The 26072-nt window shown below is 38.8% G+C and overlaps 1 protein-coding gene across 2 annotated transcripts in view; it reads right to left on the bottom strand.

Annotated features, from left to right (window-relative positions):
- ANP32B (acidic nuclear phosphoprotein 32 family member B) overlaps positions 1-1417 on the bottom strand; it is a 46738-nt gene extending 45321 nt beyond the window's left edge. The window contains exon 1 of one of the 2 annotated variants that reach the window (XM_007498047.3): positions 845-1417. In XM_007498047.3, the coding sequence (XP_007498109.1) occupies positions 845-892 (48 nt within the window). In that variant the 5' untranslated portion in view covers positions 893-1417. The remainder of the gene's footprint in view (positions 1-844) is intronic. The other variant, XM_007498046.3, reaches the window with a different exon arrangement.
- Positions 1418-26072: the final 24655 nt, after the last annotated feature.

Raw genomic sequence — 26072 nt, forward strand, 5'->3', positions numbered from 1 at the left:
CCGAGCCCCCTTTTTAAAAACTTGGCCCCGGGAGAGGCGGCCTTCGCGCGCCTCTCCCCTCCCCCCGGGGCCGCGCCCTCCTCCCGGTTCCCCCTCCCGCCGGGATGGAGGAGGGATTTCCCCTCCCCCTCGCCCGTCCCCGCCTCCCTCCCGCCCTCAGCACTTGTGGTTCGGTCCCACCGCCTCCAAGGCAGCGGGTTAATGGGGTGTGTGTACGGGGTGGGGGTGGGGGGTAGTTACCCTCGCCCTCTTGCCCAGCCTAAAACCTGCCCCTGCTTCCCCCCACCCCCGGTTGCTCGCCTCATCCAGGGCTTCTGATTCCCCCGCCCTCCCCAAGGAGGCCCCCAGGGGCGAGTCGGAGCTTTCCGCTCCCCGCATCCTGGAGAGAGGCGACCAACATGGCTCCCAGCGTTACACAATCCCCCCAGCCCAGCCCAGCGCGGCGCGGGCCGGGCAGCCGCACCCCCACCGGCCAGGAAGAGGCCAGCGAGGCGGGAGGGTAAAAGTTTTTTACCCATCCTCCTCCTCCCGATCCCCCGAAGGCTCCGGCTCAGAGCAGGCGGCCGGGGCCCAGGCAGCGCCGAAAGAGTTAATCTCTCGCCGGGTCCCCAGCCCGAGCGGACCGCGGGGCTAGCCTGCACCCGGCAGCCGGGAGGAGGAGGAAGAAGGCGAAACGCCCTCCGCGCCTCGCTCCAACTCCAGCTCCGGCTGGGGTCCAGGGCACCTTCCCCCTACACTGCCCAGCCCGGCCGGCCCCCCCCCTTCCCATGTGGTCCCCATTACATGCAGGTCCTGGGGGTGGGCGCGGAGGGGGGATTCCGGCGGGGGCGGGGGCTCCGCTTACATCCGACGGGGTCCGGTTCCTCAGCTCCAGGTGGATCCTCCTCTTCATGTCAACGTTTCTCGGCCCCCCCTCTTCAAACTAACTTTCCGGGGGCAGGAGGGGGAAAAGGAGGGGCTCGGTCCGCGGGAGGATGAACTGTCCAAAAGCGAGTCCTTGAGGGAGGGACGGAGGGCCCTGCCGGCTTCTCTTCCCCCCCAAAGGAACGCGCGAGCGGAGCCCCGAAGCCCGAGTTACTCACAAGAGCGAAGCGAAACCATGGAGGGAAAAGGGGACTGGAGAGCGGCTGTGGTGGCCTCGCTACCGCCGCCCCCGGCCGAGAGCGGCACCGCGCTTAAACAGGCAACGCGGCAGTACAGAGGCGGGCGAGCGGGCGGCCGCGGAGCGGCGCAGCGCAGCCAGGCACCCAGGGCACACAAGGACGAGGCAGCCTGAGACGCGAGGGGGATCGGGGAGGAAGAGGAGGAGGAGGAGGAGGAGCGTTAGCCGCGCAGCAGCTCTGTCGAAAGCCGCCGAACCGGGCTCCGCTTCCTTTCCCCACTGCCCGACCGCGTGTGGCGTGGGTGATGCTCGGGCATCCCAGAGAGCTACCGGGGGGAGGGGCGATGGATGGCTAGACGTGTGTGTGTCTATATAATCTACACGCGGCGTGTCCCCAGAGTCCTAAGACATTGGTTTAAAACTGCATACTAAATGTATGTGCACATAGATTACTTCTTTGAGTAAAGAATCAGACTCCTAAGAGTCCAGAGCTAATGATTTTCCAGTGAAGAAAACTAAGGAACAAGGTAGGCGATTTTGCAAGGCATCCTCCTAGAAAAGGTGATTGATGATATTCCCCGCCCCCAAGTCGGGTACTAACAGCTGCGTGGCTCGCTGGTAAAATTTTAAGGGACATTTTCAAAAGGAGGATTGGAAATATGACTGAGAAGCACATTCAAATCGAACCAGGGCTTCTCTCCTTCCTCCCTGCCTCACCCAGCTAGATGAGTGATCAGGAAGGAGATCCCTCGGTTAGCCAGCTTCACTCATAATTTGAATAACAGAAAGGAAGGGGAGAGCGAAGGGGAAAAAAAGCATTTGTACCGTCTCCTTTACTTTAGTTGTGTGATGTTTAATAAAGCCAACCAGACTTGAGATTGTGCTGTGTGGTTTCATGGTTTATTGGTAACAATACAGAATCATTTTCTGTCCCAGACACGATGTGATGTTTAAACAGGTTGTACGTTTAAATCTTTCACGACTAAAATTATATTACGAAGTTATTGCTCATGGAGGCACCTTTTTCTCAGAAAGAAAAGACAGGCAGAAAGAGTTTCTGTGTCTTACAAGTAATGTGTAATGCCAAGGTGGTGCCCCTGGAGCAGTGGCCCTATCTAACAGGTGGCTAGGATACCTAACATAATGACTCCTTTCCCGAAATCAGACACAAAGCAAGTCTCATGGCTTTAGGGGCGCCTCCCAAATAATTTTTTTTTTCATTTTTAACCTACAGCTATTGCTGGGAATAAAATTGTTGATTTTATAACTATCAAAAGCATATAAAATAAATTTAAATATTTTAGCCATTGTTTTGGGAATAAGAATATACTTGTGGGTCTAAGAATTCATTTTCTATAGAGCATGTTTATTGTGCTTATTGAAGTTTTATCCTGCCAGGGCAGCTTTATTTTGTTTTCTTAAACATTAGAAGTAAAGAAGTTACATAAGGAGAATAAAATGGACATTAAAGTATGTAACAAAATTATTTTTCAATGTTATCTAACCTAGGGAGTGGCACTGAAGTTACTGTACAGACCTTTAAAATGGAGGGTTCTGTTTAAATACAAATACATTTGGTAAGGAAGCATTCATGCATTGAACAAGTACAGCTTTAATTAAGGGAAATGAATTGAGTATTCTGCCTTTGCACTGTGCCAGGAACTGAGGAATATACAAAAGAAGTTTAAGACTTAGTCCCTGGCCCCCAAGAAACAGTTAATATAAAGCAGTACTGTGTGTACATAATGAAATAGTACAGACATTTAGTGCTATTGGGTTTGTGGGAAGGGAGAGGGTAGGGAGATTAGTGAGAGCTGAAAAATCCGGTATCTTAGAGAAAGTGAAGACTTCAAGAATCTTAGTGCCTAAAGGTAAATGAGAGATCAGTTCTCTACTGATTGGTTCACCATTCCCCTTTCCCCCCAGCCTCACTCCAGTTTTACAAATGAGGAAAGTAGCCCAAATTGATGAATTGTAATTCATTGAAAGTGGATAGAAGGCCATGTTGAGAGTCAGGAATACCTGAATTCAAATCCTACCTCATATATTTGCTAGCTGTATCCCTGGACAAGAAACTGTACCCTATTTGCCTCAGGTTTCCTCATCTGTAAAATGAGCTGGAGAAGAGAACAAACCATTCCAATAACTTTGCCAAGAAAACCCCAAATGAAATCATGAAGAGTTGGATACTTCTGGAAATGACTAAACAACAACCCCTCCCACCCCAACAATTTACCAAAAGTCACCCAGCTACTTAGTGAGCCAGGACCACAAACATTGTTCTATGACCTTGGCCCTCAGTTTCCTCTTTGTAAAATGAGGTCTTTGGACTAGATAGTCTCTAAGGCCCCTTCCACCATTAAATGGTTTGATTACAAGATTTGTATCAATGAAGAGAGTATAAGATAGGTTCTTGCTATAGGTTTAGGATAAGTGAGCCTCCATCCTAAATTCTCTAATTCCTTGAAAGTCTCTCTCCTTAGCTCCCAAGAAAGGTGATTATAAAGCTCAGGCTTATACATACCCATAAAAAAAATCTTTTTAAAACTCAACCAAAAAAATTGCCTGATTATTCTGAGATTGCTAAGTATTTTTTTTTAATTGCTTTCTACTTGTGGGTAAAAAAAAGCACACCTATCAAAAGTCCAAGTTCTAGCCACATTCACTTTAGAGGTTCTTAACTTTTTTTGTGTCTGGCAAAGACTGGATTCTTCAGAATGTTTTCAAATGCAAACAGAAGAAAATATGGGATTATAAAGGAATCCAATTGATTTGAAATAAAGATCTTATTTTTCCCCCTACATAAATTCAGATCTCCTGAAATCTATCCATGCCCAAGTTAAAAATCAATGATCCTGCTAAAGTAGCATTTGGGTGACCTGGAGTTCCTACAACAGAAGAGGCAAAACAACAGGGTTGGAATTTAGCATCTTTCAAGGAAATAGGAATTGCTTCTCTACCTTTATAAATAGACCCAGAGCCTGGAGGAAATTCTGAAATATTTCAAAGAGAGGATAACAAACCACATGAATTTGACTAAGACCCACACCCTGTAGATACCAAGCTCCCAGGTTACAAGAACCAGGAAGAGAAACTTAGTCACAAAACAAGAAAGGAAACTGATGTACCAAAAATTTAGTTTTTGAATAACAGGCAGATTTGTGATAAAAGTGAGAAGGACCTTCTAGGAGTAGAAGACAAGATTAAGCAAAGGGGGCAGAAGCAGGAATGATTGTGGTATATTTGGAGAACAATGGAAAGACTTGTTTTGATGAGTTAAGATCATAAAACAACCCTGTTATTGAATAAAATTATGGTAAATTCAGGGCTTCTGTTGAACATGCAATGCCATTAATGTGTAAAACATTAATATTTTCAAAATATTTGCAGTACATAATGTGCATGACTATAGGTAATGTGTAGGACAGTGGATGATCCACTGTCTGGGAGACCTCAAATACTAACTGTGAGACCTTGGACAAGTCATTTAACTATCTTCTTTAGTTTCCTTATGTGCAAATTGGAGATAACCACAAGGTTGCCAAGAGGATAAAATGAGAAAATATTTTGCAAATTTTAAAGTGCAATATAAAGAATAGCTATTATTAGCCATTGTTTTTATGATAAGTGGCATAAGCAACATAATTGGTAGAGTAGATGCACCTTGGTGTCAGTATCCACAATCTTCATAGCAGCTCACAACTACCTCATTTTCTTGCTTTCTGTAAACTGCAGAAAAGCAGAATGTTAACAAGTTAACTAGGAAAAGGATACTCACCAAAAAGCACTTCCTCTATGGAGAATTAATGGACTTTTAATAATGCATGGACTTTTCTGATTTTCAGTATAACAACAGCAACTTAAAGTTTGCAAGACACTCCTCTTATTCATTTGTTTCTCAAAGACAAGCCTGTGACATAGGTGCTATTATTATCCATTTTACAGATAAGGAAACTGAGGCTTGAGAGATTAAATGCCCTGTCCAGGGAGATCACACAGATAATAAATGCCTGAGGTAGAATTTGAATTGAAAATTTCCTGACTCAGAGTCAAGAATGTCCCCCATGTTACTTCCCTGCTTAGCCCACCACTGCTTAGACCAGTGATATCAAACTCAAAAGGAAATTGTTGTTATTATTGCTGTTCAGTTGTGTTTGACTCTATATGACCCCATCTGAGATTTTCTTGGCAGGGATTCTGGAGGGATTTACCATTTCCTTATGTAACCCATTTTACAGATAGGAAATTGAGGCAGAGTTAAGTGATTTGCCCAAGGTCACATTGTTAATAAATGTGTGAGGCTGGATTTGAATTCAGGAAGAGATGTCTTCCTGTCACCAAACCTGGTGCTCTATCTACTTTTGACACCAAGCTGCCCTACATAGAAATGGGGGCCACTAAATCATAGATAAGAACCTCTGCAGGCTACATGTTGGTTTAGAAACCTGTTAACGTTATCAGTATTCAATTGCATTTTACATATTTTGTTAAATATTTACCAAATATATTTTCATCTGATGCCCATCCAGTTGGCAATGATGCCTTCAGGCCTTGTATTTAACACTTCTGGCATGGACAAGCCCTACTTACCTGGAGAGCTGATCTGACTACACATGGTGATATAAGTGTGAGCTCTATATGGAAAGAAGAAAGGACTATAACTATGAAATATGAAATTGGAAATTTAAAAAAATTTGATTTGACATTCAGTCCTAGCCCTAAATTTAAGATAGCTGCTCTCTATTGACCAACCTCATACATAAGAGATGGACAATTGAGTGTCTGGGGCATCTAGCTGTTTAAGTAGATAGAATATAGGGCCTATAGCCAGAGATCAAATCCAGGCTCAGGTTCTTACTAGTTGGAAGACCCCGAGCAAATCACTTAACCCTGTTTGCCTCAGTTTCCTCATTTTAAAAATGAGCTGCAGAAGGAAATGGCGGACTATTCTAGTATCTTTGAAAGAAAGAAAGCCCCAAATGGAATCATAAAGAGTTGGACATGACTAAAATACAACAAAATGATTAATTAATAATAGTAGAGAGAGTAACTGGAAAAAAGACGTCACAGCAAAACTCTAAAGAAATTACTTTAGCAGCCATTTTTCCATCTGATTCCCTTCATCAATTGTTTTAGGGACTATTTTAATAATAGTTGTATGAGAGAATCACTTGTTGATCTTAATGAAATAAGAAAATGGATAGAAGCCAGAGTTCGGATAGGCCTGAATCGTGAATTAGAAGACTAAGAACAAAGAGGAGAAGAGGATTAGAGATGTTGAGAAATGTATGATTTCCCATCCTACCCTCTGTCATCTCTGAACTATTTATCCCTAATCAACTTCTGGGAAGAATTAGATACATCTGTTATGTGTCTTTTCCACTTTACTGATTTTTTCCTATCTATATTAATGTATTATCTAAGTGCCTTCCCTAAACCCCTATTCTGATGTCATCCCATCATGGAGGTGATCCCAGATTTTCCAATGCTTTAGCAATGGACTGTAAGCTCTGGGAGGTTCTACCATGGATCTAGAAAGGTCGTGGGTTCTCAGCCATATAATCGACCCAAGGTCTGTCTTCTAAAGATCAGCTCATCATAAGATAAAGATGAGCCAACAGAGAGTGATTTTTTGGTCATATCAATTCATTAAATTATTTCCTAATATGGGCTATATTGGTGGCAAGAGTTCTCACATGAATGCAGTCATGGAAATTTAAAGAAGACAAAAGGAGAAGCAAATGCAGCCTTTAATCTTCCAGGAACCAGTTTTGCCTTGTGAAATGTTTTATGAAAACCTTTCATTTCAACTCAAATGTTTATTGAGTGCCAACTATGTGCCCAAACCTGTACTAGGTAGATCCTTTGTGTTGGGGGGGAATTGTAGGAAAGGAATACAAAATAAATGTGACATTCCCTCTAGGCTATAGCAATGATCTCCAAAATGAAAGTTGTGTACCCTTAAGGAATCATGAGATAATTCAAGAGTTGTGGGACTAACCAATTGGAAAGTGAGAAAACAGGTATCATTCCATCCTCCTTGGGATAGTAACCGGAGGGGTTTATCTTCTACTATCTCCTTCACTGATTTTTGGCCAACACTCACCCATCCCCAATTACCCCCCTCCCCCAGACAAATCCAATCTTTTTCTCCCAGACATTGATTGGCACCTGGGGAAGCTATAACTTAATCATGACCAAGCTACCTGTATCATCTACAACCATACTATTGAAACAGTCTCTTACTGCTCCCTCTTCCCCACACAGTAAGCCAACACTGTATCTCAGATTACTTTGTGGCTGCCTCAGGTGCCTCACTAATGACTTTGGGCTCTTGGACTATGGCCAGAGAGTAAGAGGTCAGCCCCACCCCACTTTTGTTTTGGTTGAACAGTTTATCTCACTCAACAAGAAAACAAGAATGTGTTATCTACACTATAGACATGACTTAATCAACAATCAATATGCATTCATTCAGTGCTTAATAAATGTCAGGCAAGCACAGAAGATACAAAGAGAAGTCAAAAACAATCCCTATCCCCAAGGAGATAACATTCCAATGGTAGATAACATGTAAATATAGTTATATATAAGAGAGTAGAAAGTAATTTTGGAGATCTCATCTTCTACTCCATTTCACTTTCCCTAAAAAAACTTCCATATTTCCATAGAGGCTATCTTCTAGTTCCTTCCTACTTTAGTTTCATCCTTGACTCCTCACTTTCAATCAACATGAATTTATTAATTAATTCACCTCACTTATCCATTTTATTGACAAATCTTGTTTCTACTTCCATAATCTGTTCCCTTCTCCTCATTTGTATAATTATTATTCTAGTTAAGGGCCTGAACATCTTTCACCTGCCAGCTCTCCCTATTTCATTCTATCCTCCAAACAACTCCCAAAGTGATTTTCCTAAAGCACAGATATGACCATGTCACTCACCTACTCAATAAACTCCAGTGGCTCCCTACTGACTCTATAGTCAAATACAAATTCCCTTTGAATCCCCTTTTCCCTCTCAGATTCAATTCAAGCATGAACTGCAGGAACCACAGTCTGTTTGCTCATTCCCCAATTGATGGGCATCTACTTTGTTTCCAGTTCTCTGCTAGTATATAACAAGTACCATTAAAAATGTTTTTGAATATTTTAGCCTTTTCATTCTATCTTTGACTTTGTTGGGGGTATATGCCTTTGGGTGAGATCAAAAGGTTATGGATGTTTTAGTCACTATCTTAGCATAGTTCTAAATCACTTTCCAGAATGATTAAACAATTTGCAGTTCTACCAACAATGTATTAGTGAACTTCTTTCCACAATTCTGCTAACATGGGCTCTTCTTTTCTTTTCAATTTTCTGGGTGCAAGATGAAATCCCAAAGTTGTTTTGATCTGCATTACTCATTATTAGTGATTTGAAGTCATCTTTCATATGATCATTAATAATTTAGAATTCTTTTATAAATTCTTTATTCATATCTTTTGACTATTTATCCACTGGGAAAGGATGTTTGTTGTTATGGATGAGGATTTCATCTCATATATTTTGAATATCAGATGAAAGTGACATCTTAATAAGTAAGAAAGTAACTGCTTTTTTAAAAAAATTTATGCTTTGGAGAGAAGATTGTGAAAATGGATGTTTGGAAATGTTTCCTTCATTATGAGATTTTGTTGCCAAAAATGATTTAAATGTGTCATCTATAAAACTTTCACATTGCCACATTTCAAAGACTTGGAAACATAATTTTCTAAGTAGTTTTAAAATCTCTCAAAGGAAGAGTTTCAGTAGGTTTTGATTCCCTTTCTTAAAAATATAAAAAAGCAGATTAGTTTGCAAGAATAATTGAACATTTTTCATAATTGGTGGGTGGGATTGAAACATTAGTATCCTGACTAAGTGCAATCAATGATGCATTTTTTCCATGTGAATCTATATATATTTGTGAAGAATTTTTTTAGCTATGATAATTAAAAGTAAAAATCTAAATAAATTGCACTTAGAAACATGTACATGTGTATAATGCATAAATAATATAAATATGTGTGCTGTAAAGGATAATTTTAGAGTTGTGACTTAAGATCAAAAATTTAATTGGTTGCCAGGGAAAATCCCAAATAATAAAATACCCAAGTCAGCTGGAAATTTATGGTGATTTAATTGATATAGTGGAGGAGATTAAGAAGAAGGAAGAAGGAAAAAGAGTAGGATTTCTCCACCTGGCTAGTACCGGGTGGGAATATTAGGAGACCTAGAAAGTAAGGTTTTTTGAAGAGTAAGGAGGAAAAGAATCTGCCTGAACTCCAAAGGGCTCAGCCAAGATACCCGAACCTGAATCAGCTCAAGGGCAAACTCACCACCAAACCCAGACAAATAACTGCCACCACTCCAAGATGTCGGAACACCTAGCACACTGCCAGCCAGAGTCGCCTCTCCAGGGAAAGAGCGTGAAGAGCGCCAGTGACATGCCTTATATAGATGGTTTTACGTCACTTTCTTGCATCTCATCTGTACCAATGATAGCTTAACTTAGCTTGACTTGGGGCAGCCCAGGGGTCTGTCCGCTTTTTCTGCACATGTCTGTTGAAGGCCATTTCCTCAGATAATTAAATCTTTGAGTATGGTGCAGGCATCCTGACCTTGTTAAACTGAGTAGGGTGGAGAAATATATAATTCCCAAGATTTGATTCTGTTAAACCAAGTATCTCCATTGTTACTAATCAGGAAATAGATAAATCAGATCTTCTAAAGTATGGTCTGATGAGGGTGGAATAGTTTTAAAATTCACAGTGCTCACAATTTTTTAAATTTAAATTAACTTATTTAAATTATTTAAATGTACATCTTAGAATGTATTGGTTTCAAGGCAGAAGAGTGGTATGGGCTAGGCAATGGGGGTTAAGTGACTTGCCCAGGGTTATACAGTAGGAGTATCTGAAGCCAAGTTTGAACCTAGGATCTTCTGTCTTTAGGCCTAGCTCTCAAACCACTGAGCAAACCCAGCTGTTCCCTCACAATTTTTTTTAAATGGATAAATCTGTTTAACAAAAAGTTTGAAAGCCATTGTCAGAGATAAGCATAGAATCTAGTTGGAATCTGCAAATTTACCAAAGGTTATTTTATTTTTTGACTTTGTAACCCTGATATCTACTATAGTGGTTGGAGTAGAGTAGAAGAGTGCTTAATAAGTTCTTATAGACTAAGTAAAAAATTAAGTAAAATGAAAGAGTATTTGTAAAATGCTTAGCACAGTTCCTGGCACATAGTAGGCACTTAATAAATGCTTGTTTCCTTTTGGGACAAAAATCCACTATTTGATAAAAACTGCTGGGAAAATTGGAAGACAGTGTGGGAGAGACTAGGAATAGATCAACACCTCACACCCTACACCAAGATAAATTCAAAATGGGTGAGTGACTTAAACATAAAGAAGGAAACCATAAGTAAATTGGGTAAACACAGAATAGTATACATGTCAGACCTTTGGGAGGGGAAAGGCTTTAAAACCAAGCAAGATATAGAAAGAATCACAAAATGTAAAATAAATAATTTTGACTACATCAAACTAAAAAGCTTTTGTACAAACAAAACCAATATAACTAAAATCAGAAGGGAAACAACAAATTGGGAAAAAATCTTCATAGAAACCTCTGACAAAGGTTTAATTACTCATATTTATAATGAGCTAAATCAATTGTACAAAAAATCAAGCCATTCTCCAACTGATAAATGGGCAAGGGAAATGGATAGGCAGTTCTTAGATAAAGAAATCAAAACTATTAACAAGCACATGAAGAAGTGCTCTACATCTCTTATAATCAGAGAGATGCAAATCAAAACAACTCTGAGGTATCACCTCACACCTAGCAGATTGGCTAACATAACAGCAAAGGAAAGTAATGAATGCTGGAGGGGATGTGGCAAAGTAGGGACATTAATTCATTGCTGGTGGAGTTGTGAATTGATCCAACCATTCTGGAGGGCAATTTGGAACTATGCCCAAAGGGTGCTAAAAGAATATCTACCCTTTGACCCAGCCATAGCACTGCTGGGTCTGTACCCCAAAGAGATAATGGACACAAAGACTTGTACAAAAATATTCATAGCTGCGCTCTTTGTGGTGGCCCAAAACTGGAAAACGAGGGGATGCCCATCAATTGGGGAATGGCTGAACAAACTGTGGTATATGTTGGTGATGGAGTACTATTGTGCTAAAAGGAATAATAAAGTGGAGGAGTTCCATGGAGACTGGAACAACCTCCAGGAAGTGATGCAGAGCGAGAGGAGCAGAACCAGGAGAACATTGTACACAGAGACTAATACACTGTGGTATAATCGAACGTAATGGACTTCTCCATTAGTGGCGGTGTAATGTCCCTGAACAACTTGCAGGGATCCAGGAGAAAAAAAACACCATTCATAAGCAAAGGATAAACTATGGGAGTGGAAACACCGAGAAAAAGCAACTGCCTGAATACAGAGGTTGAGGTGACATGACAGAGGATAGACCCTAAATGAACACTCTAATGCAAATACTACCAACAAAGCAATGGGTTCAAATCAAGAAAACATCTAATGCCCAGTGGACTTACGCGTCGGCTATGGGGGGTGGGGGGAAGGAAAAGAAAATGATTTATGTCTTTAACGAATAATGCTTGGAAATGATCAAATAAAAAATATTTTAAAAAATAAAATAAAATAAAATAAATGCTTGTTCCCTTTTCCTTTCCCTAAGTCGATGAGTACAAATGCAACCTTGTATAGTTTAGATTTGGAGTACAGGAATTCAGAGAAGGGAAAGGTTAATGTGAAATTAAGAAATGTTTGATGGAGAAAGTAACACAGCCAGTTAAGATTTGTGTGGAATCCAGCATGAGCAGAAACAGTGGCAAATAAGGAAATAGTGAGAACTTTCCTAGAATAAAGAGTGTTATTAAGACCAGATTTACAGAAATCCTTGAAAGCCAGCAAAACAGAGATTCTTTGACCTTCTCTAATAGGCTGTGAAGATTTACTTCAGCTTTTTGTTTGTTACTTTTTTTTTTAACCCCTTACCTTCCATCTTGGAGTCAATACTGTGTATTGGCTCCAAGGCAGAAGAGTGGTAAGAGCTAGGCAATGAGGGTCAAGTGACTTGCCCAGGGTCACACAGCTAGGAAGTGGCTGAGGCCGGATTTGAACCTAGGACCTCCCGTCTCTAGGCCTGGTTCTCAATCCACTGAGCTACCCAGCTGCCCCTGTTACTTTTTTTAATAGGAGTGCGACATTTTTTTTTAAGTTAGTATATAAGTTAGAATATCATATAAAGAGTAGAGACAGTTTTAGCTCTGTGACTCTGGGCAAGTCACTTAACTCAACTGCCTAGCCCTGGCCTCTCTTCTTTCTTAGAATTGATGCTAAGGCAGGTCAGAAGGTAAGAGTTTATTTAAAAAAAAAAAAAGTAGGGGCAGAGAGGCCCCTCTTTAAAAAAGAGGCTCCTATTAAATAACAACAACAACAACAACAACAACAACAACAACAGAGGGGTATTCTTGGCACTGTTAAGACTTAGAGCAAATCCTAAAAAAGTTTGTCAGTTCTTTCTACTAACTATGCTCTGACCTTGGTTTTTGTCAGATGAATGGTTGTAAAAGAAACAGTCTACACAGTAGTTAATAGTTGGGCAACTCAGTACTCCAAGGGAAATCAATCGATGATAAAAATATTTACATGAAATTAAGTCAATGACCAAAGTGAATTTAAGCATCTCTCAAAGTACTTTTGTTCAAAAAAATGTGAACAAGGGGGGCAGCTGGGTGGCTCAGTGGATTGAGAGCCAAGCCTAGAGATGGGAGGTCCTGGATTCAAATCTGACCTTAGACACTTCCCAGCTGTGTGACCCTGGGCAAGTCACTTAACCCCCATTGCCTAGCCCTTACCATTCTTCTGCCTTGAACCAATACACAGTATTGATTTTAAGACGGAAAGTAAGGGTTTATTAAAAAAAAATATGAACAAAACTGTTACCCATTTCATATTGCAGAAACTTTAAAGACCATGAATTTCAGACATAATAATGATGTATATAGTAATGCGCATTTAAATATATATGTAAATATTATCTATGAAAAATGAAAATTATCCTTAGTTACTCTAATGTGTACAAATGTTCGTTTATATAGCAAGTCATAAAATAGCAAATTTGTTTTAGCAAACATAAATCAATCTGATAGAACAAAGAAAAAAGAAGAAAAGACAACCAAACATAAAAGAGAGTAGTCTCATATTTCTTCTAAAAATATACTTCTGGAGACAGGTAGTGGTATAGTGGATAGAGCACTAGACCTGGAATCAAGACCAGAGTTCAAATTTGGCCTCATTTTATTAGGCCGGTTATTATTTGTGTGAAACTGTTGACAGTCATTTAACCTGATTACCTCAATTTTCTCAACTATAAAATGGGGATATACAGGACATTTCTGAGGAATGTATGAGAAAGAACACTATCTACATCCAGAGAAAGAACTGTGGGAATAGAAATGCAGAAGTAAAACATGATTGATCACATGATTTGATGGGGATATGATTGGAGATATTGCCTTTAAACAGTCACTTTATTCTAAATATTAATAATATGAAAATAGGTTTTGAACACTGATAAATGTAAAACCCAATGGAATTGGTCATTGGCTCCAGGAGGGGGGAAGGAAAGAACATGAATCATGTATTCATGGAAAAATATTCTAAATCAAATGAATAAATAAAAATAAAATAGCCCTGAAAACAAAACAAAAAAAATAGGGATATAATAGTCCTACTTCATAAGGTTATTGTGAGAATCAAATGAGACAATATTTATAAGAACATAGCATCAGTGTATAGTATACAGTAGGCCCCATAGAAATGCTTATTCCCTCCCTTCTATCACTCTCCCTTCCTTCTGTTAACAAAGAGTACATTCCATTAGTAAACTTCCTCATTAGATATAATCTCACCAACATTTCATTCATTGCTTTTCAGTTGTGTCAGTCATATCTTTTTCTTCATGACCCCTGTTGGGGTTTTCTTGGCAAAGATACTAGAGTGGTTTGCCATTTTCTTCTCCAGCTCCTTTTACAGATAAGGAAACCGAGGCAGTAAAGTAAAATGGCTTACCCGGGTCCCATAACTAGTAACTTATCAGAGGCCAGGTTTGAATTCAGGAAGAGCCTTTCTGACTCCAGGCCCAGAACTCCACTGTACCACCAACTGCCCATTCATTCATTACTAGTAAAAAAATACAAATAATTTTCGGGTTCAGGAGAGAACACTAATAGTCTATAGGATTAGGAAAGGCCTGCTATAGGAAATGACACCTGAGCTGATCCTGGAAGACAGAAATCCCAAGAGGTAGAGGTGAGGAGAGAGAATTCCAGAAATGAGGGAAAATTTATGCAAAGGCAAAGAAATGAAGAAGGATTGCCATGTTTGGGGGATGGCAAGTAGGTCTGACTGGAACAAATAGGGAGAATGATGTGAAATATAGGCTGAAACCAGATTTGGTTAAATGCCAAATGGAGGAATTTGTAGTTTATCCAAAAGATGACAGGGAGGAACTGAAACTTCCTGAGCAAAGGAGTATCATGTTTAGAATGTAAGCTCTTTGAGGATGGAGCTTATTTTATTCTTTGCACTTGTATCCCTGATCCCTGACTGGGTGCCTGGAGCAGATGTGACAAGGAAATCACTTTAAAAGACTGATATATATTAATTTAAGGTCGCCAAGGAATTCAGCTATGTAATTCCTAAATGAAAACTCAAGTCAGCAGTCAACCTTTTATAGAGTTTAATTACAAATAGGAGGAAGAAAGGAATTAGAGATAGAGAGAGAGAAAGGGGAGAGAAGGGAATAGGGCTTAAATACCCCTTCTGTTTAGGCTGGGCCAAAAGGCCCAAGCCCTTAGATAGCTGGGGCAAAGAAAAGAGATCAGTCCCTATTACTCACGTGACCAAAATGGAGAAACAGTCTCAGAGGCCCCCACCTTCAGCTTCCTTCAGAGCAAGCTTCTCAGAGCACACTCCAACCACTCCGACCAACTCCTCCACCACCACCCCTGAGTCTTCAGACCCCTCTCTCTTTAAGGAAACCATCCAAGTTCCCTCCCCTCAGTTCTTACATCTACCAATTACTGTCCATCAATTTCCCTGTGCCAATGGAGGCTCTAGCTTAACCCAGGACCGCCCAGAGGTCTCTGGCTTTGCACATGTCTGTTGAAGGTCATATTTTCAAATAATTAAATCTTTGATCCTTTGCTACAGCCCTTCCTAAATCCTGTTAACCTGAGTAGGGTAGAGATTGGAATAATTAAATTTTGATCTATGCTGCAGCCCTTTCCATTGTTCAGCAAAAGGTTTCTGTCCTAAAGTAATCTTAAGAAGGGAGGAGGAGGAACCTCCCATGCCAATGGGGTTCACATTCCAATAGACTATCAGTAAGAAATTTTCCAAGTATGAAATTTCCCAATGGTGAAATTTCCAACATTTATAAGTCTAAGGAATTTTAAGGTTTACACAGAATAGGTACTTAATAAGTACTTCTCGGTTTGGTTGACCTGTGTTTTAGAAATATCAATTTGGCAAGTGTGTGGAAGATGGATTAAAGAGGGAAGAAATGAGAAGCAGGAATACCAATGAGGAAGTTACTGTAATATCCCTTGTGAGAGGTGATGAGGACCTGAGTAAGTGGAGTAAAGGACTTTGTTATAAAAGATGTTGTGTAAGTAAAATAAAATTTAAAGAAATACCATACAACTTGGAAACAGTTTGGATTTGGGGAGGGAGAAGGGAGGAGGATGTGAGCCTGGGGACTAGAAAATGGTAGTACCCTTGACAGAAACAAGGTCATTAGGAGAAACGGATGAATTAGAGGCAAAGATAATGAATTCTACTTTGGTCATCATATTGAGTTTGAAATACCTATGGGCTATCTCAATGGAACTTCATTATAGCCTATTTTGCAGATAGATAGATAGATAGATAGATAGATAGATAGATAGATAGATAGATAGATAGATAGAAGATATCTCAACAAAACTTAGGCAGAGCTGCTAACAGATTGACTTGCCTTCATAGTTAATTTAATTTTTCAAATGGTATGAAGGAAGAAACAAAATGAACTGCTGGACTAATCCTGAGCAGTAATTAAAAACTAATTGCTGAATAAAAAGAACTGGGACCTTGGGAGGAAATGATGACTTGCTGTTATCAAGGAGGAGAACTCCAGGCATAGATGACCTCACAGCCTACACTTCTAATTGATATTAATAATCAGAATTTTGTCTTAATGAATTGCTTTTTAATAATAACGAAGAAAGTTCTCTCAATGAATCGCATCTGATTTTGATGTAAATATAGAAACTTTGTTGGAGGAAAATCTTCAAGTTGGCTTTTTACTTTATTAAATCAAATGCTCTTTTTTAACATAGGAAAGGAATATCCTTACCTTCTCACTATAGATATAACTAGAAGGCAAAAAGAAAGTTGTAGCTGGGTAGAAGGTGGATTTGTGAGTCTCCTTGGAGAAGCAAATAAAGGAGTTAGCAAATTTGTTTTTATCATGTATATCAAGGCAGCAAAAAGCTGCCTTTTTATAGATACTTGTCTATATATTTGTTGTGTTAATGATAAACAATTGAAAAGATTACTAGGAACATAATTAAAGCTTATAGGTCAACATTTATTGTAGAGGATGTGAAGAGAAAGAGATTCTATTAATAACTTGATAAGTCCCTCCAATTTAAATGGATATATATGTATATATGTATACATATGTATGTATGAATGCATATGCACTAGTATACTTCAATGCAAAGGTGGGATTTGGGGAGAATAGTGAAAAAAATACATTGGAAATGGTTCAGCAGTAAGAAACAAGGCCAAAGCCTTGCAGATTATAAAGAAGACTCATACTTATAAAACATGAATAATTTTATTCCAAAAAAGAGAGTATAGAGACGTTGCACATGTTAGGCTACAAATAGCATCACACACACATACTAAAATATTTCCTATTGCCGTAGGAAAGAAATTAGTTGCATATGTAGCAATAATTTTAAAATTAGCTGTTTCTATACAATCATAATGTGTAATTAGAAATTTGCTCCCCAGGAACTTTCTTTCCCAGCTTCCCATGTTCCTTTTCGTGTTAGGTACTAATGTAGGAAGAATATATTTTGATGTAACCCCACCTCTTGCTCTCTTCTCGTGAGGTGAGAAGCAGTAGAATTTTACTCAGGTTTTATTTTTGTTATTTTTATTTCTTCTACTTCAAGTGATTACTAATAAATCTTATTAAATATAATACTTGGAGTTATTGGATTCATGCCACTGGACCCAGTCTTCCAATGCCAAGAGAGTGGGACTGTCCCTGTGCATCGACTTTTCCACTTAAATCTTCTTCACACATAATTGCATCGTCATACTCGGTTACCAAGAGACTACTACTACTACTACAATACCAATGATATGTTAGGGCAAAAATCAGAGTCAATGCCAAATTAGAAAATTATTAATTTTATTTTAAAATGTATTAAAATATTAAAAATTAGAATACTGAACATGAGAAGATACGGCATGCAAAAGAATGAAGCAACTCATTTCTGATTTATATTTAAATAAATTATTTGCACTGAAAATTTTGAAATGTATAAAGGAATAGAAATGGACATGGACTATCACCATTTCCTAAGGAAATATAACCAGTTCAAATCAAACACAACAATGAAAAGACTAAAATAATCTAGAAACTACCCTACCAGGCAACTAACTACTTGATATCTCTGCCAGTTTAGAAATATAAACTTATAAACTATTACAAAGAAGCATAGTGGAAGATTTAGGAGGTGTCACACCTCATAAAATGGTGAGAAACAGTGGATTTAAAAGCCCCAACAAAAACCAACAAATTTATTGAAAGATTGGGAAGAGAACCAACTCGGCCAGATTATCCCAGGGTGGTTAAGGATGATGCTGAATACAGAAAAAACACAAAAGATTTATAAAGATTATGTTGCAACATTTTGAGACCTGAGTGGCATTTATAATTCACAGAAATAAGCATTCCTTTTATAGCACTTAGTGAGACCGAGACTATCATGATATTTGAATAAGGATACGGATTTTTGTCACATCTGTAAGTTTTCCGAGGACAAGCTAGTTGGTATAGTAGATAGAGTTCCAGGACTAGAGTCAGAAAGATTCTTCTACCTGAGTTCAAACTTGGCATTGGACACTTGCTAGCTGTGTGAATGGGCAAATCACTTAACTTTGTTTGTCTTAGTTCATCATCTGTAAAATAAGTTGGAGAAGGACATGGCAAACCACTCTAGTATCTTTGCCAAGAAAATCCCAAATGGAGTCATGAGGGGTCAGACACAAATGAACAACAACAATAATAACCATACATTTCGAGAAATGAACATGAAGTCTGCAAAAAGAGGCCACTGAGAGAAATGGAATTGAGACAACACAGAACATAGACAGAGAACCAGACAGTGGAGAGACCATGTGACCATAATAACACAATTTCCACTGAAGAGGACAAAGCGTTTGGTCTGCAGCAGTTAGTTGCCAATTACCACTTTAAGAAATGAGGAAGTCTTCAAAATGTTGTTGATTTATTTGTTTTTTTTAATCTCCCCAAATTCCTCTCTCCATGCCTGTTTGTTAACAAGCATTTCATTTTATTTTTCTTAGTTGCCAAGTTGTTTCTTTTCTTTGACTTTTTGCTTCATGTCAAGATTCATGACAGATCACAGACGCTGTAATTGCATGTCCACAAATTTCAGAACAAAGGGAAATGAAGAAATCCAGAAATTTTTTAAAAAAGTAGGTCGAGTCAAAACTCTGTCCTAGTGATAGGACTTTGGTTCTGATCTTAGAACTGAAAGACCAAGGTTTTTACTAATTATTCATATTTTTAAGCTTCTTAAAATGGAAAAGAAAAGGATACATGTGGGAATTCTAGGCCACTTTACCCCAAAGTTAAAAAATTAGTTCATTGTTTCAGGTAGGTCAAACTGATCAAACTGCAGGACACCTCAGGTAAAACTCCAGCCTGAAGAGAAGGGAATAGAGATGTTTGACAGAGCAAAAGGGATATCCATTTAGAGCAAATTAGAGTGAGAGCTCAGCTAAAATTGCTCTACAGTACAACTAGTGGTTACAATTATAATAACAAATGCTTTTCTCTATGACAATTGAGCCATTTCGTTTCTTTACATCTTTGGAGAGAGAAAAAAAGAGAGGAGAGAGAGAGAGACAGACAGACAGAGACAGACAGAGAGAGAGACAGAGAGACAGAGAGAGAGAGAAGGAGAGAGAGGGGGGTGAGGGAGGAGAGAGAGAGGAAGGAAGGAAGGAAGGAAGGAAGGAAGGAAGGAAGGAAGGAAGGAAGGAAGGAAGGAAGGAAGGAAGGAAGGAAGGAAGGAAGGAAGGAAGGAAGGAAGGAAGGAAGGAAGGGAGGGAGGGAGGGAGGGAGGGAGGGAGGGAGGGAGGAAGGAAGGAAGGAAGGAAGGAAGGAAGGAAGGAAGGAAGGAAGGAAGGAAGGAAGGAAGGAAGGAAGGAAGGAAGGAAGGAAGGGAGGGAGGGAGGGAGGGAGGGAGGGAGGAAGCCAGAAAGAAGTTTCTGGATTAGATGAATTATTTTAAAAATCTTTAAAATAGAGGCAACAGGGGGCAGCTGGGTGGCTCAGTGGATTGAGAGTCAGGCCTAGGGACAGGAGGTCCCAGGTTCAAATCTGGCCTCAGACACTTCCCAGCTGTGTGACCCTGGGCAAGTCACTTAACCCCCATTGCCTAACCCTCACCACTCTTCTGCCTTGGAACCAATACACAGTATTGATTACAAGACAGAAGGTAAGGGTTAAAAAAAAATTAAATGGAAGCAACACAATTTTGAGGGCATTGAGGGATCAGTTCTCAAGATAGCTAGAAGATTCCAAAGCCTGCAAAAAATAGTCCATTACTAAAATTACATAGAAGCTCAAATGAATTCACATCAGGTATCTGATTGGTGTCTAAACTAAAGTTTAAGTTCACCAAATCCTCATGGGACTTAAATATAGTTTTGAATAGTTACAATTTGACCTCTCTCTCCATAATAAATAGCATCCCAAATATCACAAGGAGATCTCAACTTGGGAAATTACTCAGTATCACACAGACATTTCAGGTCCTGGCAGTGTCAATGGGCATAATCGGGATTGCTTCTAGAAGATACAAGTAGGAAGGAAGCAGGAGATGAACCCTAAGTGGTGTTATTACATAATGCAGGTGGAAGACATAGAGTCTATACTAACAGTCTGGACATATTTGTAGGCAAAAATTTGTTAACTATTCATCAAAATTAAGACAATTTATCCCTCATTTTAATTTACAAGAAAAAGCTAATTCTTAATGTGAAATATCATAGGACCTTAGTACAATAACTAAATCCATTAAGAAGAATTAATTCCCAAGCATCAGAAATTAAGCATTAAAGAAGACAGCTCATTAAATGATCTTAAAGACTGCTTCTTTATCAAGTCCCAGGGGTTTTAGATGGTCTCTACGTTAATTAATGCAATTACACACAATATTTTCTTTGCTTTCTGCCATTATTTCTGCCTTATGTGGCACCATTCTTTTTTTTTTTAACCCTTACCTTCCATCTTGGAGTCAATACTGTGTATTGGCTCCAAGGCAGAAGAGTGGTAAGGGCTAGGCAATGGGGGTCAAGTGACTTGCCCAGGGTCACACAGCTAGGAAGTGGCTGAGGCCGGATTTGAACCTAGGACCTGACACCATTCTTTTAGATATCACCCAAACTCATCTTTCACCTTATCATTATTACTAATGTTTGAATGTGAGCTTTTCTTTGTCTCATATTGATAAGATTGAGTGTTATAGGAGGATTATCTGAGTCTGTGGGTAACCTTTACTACCAAATGCCACTCCCACACAACTATTTTACCTTCATGTCCTCCATCTTGGAATCTCACACTTTTGGATATTCTTCCAACCTCTTTTTGGCTGATATAGGATTGGAGAAAATGAATGTTGTTTAGCCAGAGTGCCTCTCTACTACATATGACCCAAAACAATTACATAGAACAGTCCCACAGCTAGGCAGTCACTATAAGTTGCAGAACTAGATCATCTAGGGAGTCCTAGTAGGAGTAGGCCTGGAAACAAAATTCTAAAAAATGTTTTGTAAATTATTAATACCTGGTTAAGTTATTTTTCTTCTATTCTCTACCCCTTGATGCGAAGATCCACATTTCTCAGCCATATATATGCACAGAGCCAAGATATGGGCTGCTTGTACAAGTATACCATGGGGAACATTCTCATTGGCTTTCTCCTTTCCTTCTGTAAATGTCTATAATCGCAATCAAAGGAGAAGTAGTCATATCATTATTCATTAATTAAAGGTATAAAACCTTAATATGTGCAGCCCTAGCTTTCTAGCTTTGTGGGACTTCACTTCCTTAAAGTCATTTCATTTGAGTTTTTAACAGATTCTACTATTCCATTATACCAGTTGCTATATGAGGTAACCACCTTTGATCCTAAGTTCTCAGGTCCATACTTGGACTTCCTTAGCAGTGCAGTGGAATTCCACTTTAATGCAACCACCACATTTGGATTCTACCATCAAAGTCCTTGCTGTGCTCTACAAGGAAATGCATCTTCCAGGAAGTTATAGAGCTTGAATTTCTAAGATAGGATACCAGGCAATCTGTTAGCTCCCATCGGTCATTCCTTTTGTGCATTGGTGGTTTACAAATGCAAAGCCAAATCCTGGATAAGTATCAATGCCAGGAAATTCTTTACTCTTCCCGATGGATAAGTCCCTTCATAGTCAGCAGGCTGTTCTTGTTAGGGGCATAGCAGGGATTAATGTCGTCATTTCCCACATGTAATCTAGATAAGTTGATTATATTTCTACACTGGTTACTAACTCATTTTTTTTTAACTCATTCTGATCCTGGGTTCTAAGGAAATTGAGGGGCGTGTTTTTCCATTTCCATATTAATTACCAAAACGACATTTTTTTCATTATAAGTGATTAGCTCTGGGATCCTACTGAAATTTATTAATAATACTTTTTTGCTATGATGGAGAAATTTTTTATAAGCATTTGTTCATCTCTCCCAGCCCCCTAATCTCTTGATTCTAAATAAACACCAAAGTTACTGGCTATAATATATATTAACAAGAAAACAACAAAACAAAGACATAAGTAATTATTTATATCGTATCGGGAATGAGAAAGGTCACAGGAAAAAAATCACCTTTAACTATTGCTACAAATGCTGATTTCTCATTTGTGAAATGAGTACCACCATTTCTTTCTCTCAGGATGCCAATTAAAGTCTCTTCTCAAGAATTTCCTTTATGTTTTTCACAAGATAAGGCTTAAATACAGTACTTTCAGTTGTCATCTTTGTCGCTTTTTTGCCCTCTCTTCAGCCACGTCAGCTAACAGTCTCACCAGAACAATTAGATACACAAGTCTCTTCAAGAATTACAATTAAACTGCTACTCTGAGATTCCATTACTCTTAAATATATAGAAACAGGAAATTTCTGTGGGAAAGCCATTGAAGCTAATAGAACAAGGGCATATTTGTCTTCAGAACCAAAACAGTTTCAGACCCTAAGAATCATTTAGAATACATCAATCCCACACTAATATTATACTATATCTGTATCAGAATGGAGCTAAAATGTAAAGTACCACTTGATAGGCTGCTTTCAATAAGACAAAGATGCAACCCTAGAAAAACTAATAATAAAAATAATAATTATATATGAAAACAATGTCTAACACTATATATACCTATCAAAAATACAAAGCATCATTGCATGTAATTTCATAATGATTCATATCTATCTAAATGAGTAATTGCTTCTCTTGAAGCATCATAATCTTATTTATAGGGTGGGTGGTGCTAATTCTTTTGTGCCCTATTGATCTTTCTATATTACCTAAATTGATTGATGGTATTGCTTCACTACCGATATTTGAAAACTCTGTGGCTTGTCTTTTTAGTCTAGGTGACTTTACAATTGAGGTTCTAGTGAAGAAAGGTGGTACCTATGGTTTCAGTCCTTTCCCTTTGTCTGAAAAGGGTTCTTCCTAAGTCCTAGGCAGTTATTTGATTCCTATATACCAGTGATAGTGAACCTATGGCACAGGTGCCAAATATGGCACACAGAGAACTTTTTGTGGGCATGTGGTCACCCTCCCCATCCCCCCAGTGTTCATTACCAGAAAGGCAGAGGGACTCTGTGATAAAGGATGGAAAGGTTTGCAATTTGCAAAACTGTGCAAAAACTGAAAAGTGCAAACCTAGGTATGATTGACAGTGGCATGTGACCAAGGGTCACATGGGAGCCTGAGCTGGAGGATCTGGGAAGACTCCATCTTGCCCCAATGGACTTTTCTTCTGGTCTCCTGAGGAAGTCAAGAGGAAGGCCTGAAGAGGTTTTTCCCTGTGTTGAACTGAGGAAGGGTTCCTGTATCTAGCTGCTGGCAGCATTCAGTCTCACTTGGACATCAGGACTTGCTTGGACATCTAACAACAACAACAACAGATCCTGGCTCTAAACTGTTTTTTTTTTTTTTGGACCCCTGCTGAGTAAGATTTGGGAACTTGGTTAAGTTTTAGTTTAGTAACTGTAAAAATTAAATTAGTCTCTAGTAAAAAAATATTATATTTATGAGGTTTTTAAAAAAGATTATTAGAAATCAAGGAGTAAAGAAATACAAAATAAGAAAACCACATGCCTAGGACTGATTAGCCCATTCAGAGTGCTCACGCTTAGCTTACTTACTACGTCATTGCAATGTCCGAGAGCGCTTGTGTGAGGCAGAGAGCCAGTTAAATACTCATTGTGATCTCACCCAGGTGGAGACTCAGGGGAGATTATAGGGAATTCTGGGAAATACCAAGGACTTCTGGGAATTGAAGTCTAGGGTTCAAATCTCCATTTTACCTCCCCCCCTGAGGCCCAAGGAAGACTAGTCTTTCCGCTGGGGCTTGTAAACATACCAACTTTGAAATTACAATAATTTGAGGATAAGAGGAAAAGAGAACAAAACCAATGATTGCTAGGCACATTGACAAAAAGCCAGTTAGGGAGCAGTCCCCTTTGGCATGAAAGTATATATACAAATAAATGTTCATTTAAGTGGTTACACCCAAAGTTCATTCTTGATCTTCTCTTGCAGCTTGTGGTCTGTGGAGGCATCTTCATGGTGTCTTCTCCAAAACAGTTCAGTTTCTGGATTTGGAGAGATAGCATATTTCTTAACCTATCATTTCTCTCAAGGAATTTAAACTTTGTAGTTTAAAATAATAATTTTACATCCCCTCCCCACCTGAAGAGGGTGATTGAAAAACACAGGGATCACTTAGGGATGCATGGCTGAGTTATGAGGTATATGCATCAATTGGTAAGAGAAATCAAAAACATCAAAATAATCCAAATAAAAAAGATAATTTCTGGATGAAATATAGACTATCAAAGTCTTATGTGTAAAAATTTGAAGTAAAGGAAAAATAAATCTATAATAGGTCCTTGAATCAGGGCCCAATTAAAATGATATAAGCATTTAAGCATTTACCCAATCAGTAGCCAGGACTACAGAAAGTTTGCCACACTATGAAAGACAGGAAAGGGATTAGATTATAGGAGCCAGGTAGGAGCCAAATTTGATATACTCATCTGTAAGCATTTTCATGAAGAGTGTGGATACAAGGAAGGTCTACATCTTAATGTATGTCAAGCGTTGCAACCTCGAGTCTTACACTAGGTTCAAGTCCTTTTGTATTAGCTTAGAATTTCCATCAATCCCTTTGGGATTGGTTGCTCTCTGACCTTATACTCGATTGGCACTATGCAGTTTAGCTTTGTGCTTCTTTGGCCCCGTTCAATGGCTCTTTTTGTTTTATCTTGTCCTGGAATCAGACAGAATCATTAAGCAAAGTTCCATAAATTTTCTTTTTAAATAATTAGTGGCATCATTTTTTACAGTCTCAAGCTTTTGGGGCATGCATTGACATTATAGCAAATATTTTAAACTTATAATACTGCTAAATCAAAAAAGTTAAAACCTTCTTAATACTGGTGACATGTGCTTCAAATATAAAAAAGAGAGAAAAAATAAATCTGAAATAGCATATTGCACATGCAAGAAAAATATAATAATAAAAGAGTTTTTAAATTTAAAAATATAACTTATAATCATTGACACACTGTGTCATCTAAGGAAATATAGAATACAAGGCTTTCTCACCAAAAATGAGATCCATTTCCTCTTCATATCTGGCCACGATCCACTGTGAGTACAAGCAAACAAATTTCACAAAGTAACAGTTTTTAATAAAGAACAGTAGTTCAAAATCCCCAAAATTCTCAATAGCCCAATTAATTACAATAACAAACAAACCACAATCACATTTTACATAAGTTGTTATATGACATTTAAAGAAACTGGATACTTGTCACAAGTTTTTCAGGTGTAGCAATGTTTCAACCTTGGCAACCATATTTTTAAACAATGTAAAACTTATTTGGGTCTAGAACATCATCAAGAAATCTAGATATCATTCTTGTGGAAGTAAAGTGAGCTGAAGAGTTATAAATGAGAGATGCTCCTCTTTTGGGAGTCATCCAGGGTTACAATGCCCTGGGATTAACTTCCCAGCTCCTTGGTATGAAACTGTGATGTCCTGTCCATTCACATTTTTATAAATGTGGGATATATAATTGTATTTCACTTCAGCTACTAAAATGGACCTTATCTCCTGTGAGGGGCAGGCAAAATGACCAGAGTTGTTGGAAAAAATCTAAAAATCATGTCTAAAGACCCCTTAAAATCAATTTGAGATATTTAGCTCATTAAATTTTTCAAAGGTTGTTATACAATTTTAACCAGTTTTTATAAAGTCCATCCATCC

The sequence above is a fragment of the Monodelphis domestica genome, chromosome 7, assembly GCF_027887165.1.
Source record: "Monodelphis domestica isolate mMonDom1 chromosome 7, mMonDom1.pri, whole genome shotgun sequence".
NCBI lineage: Eukaryota > Metazoa > Chordata > Mammalia > Didelphimorphia > Didelphidae > Monodelphis > Monodelphis domestica.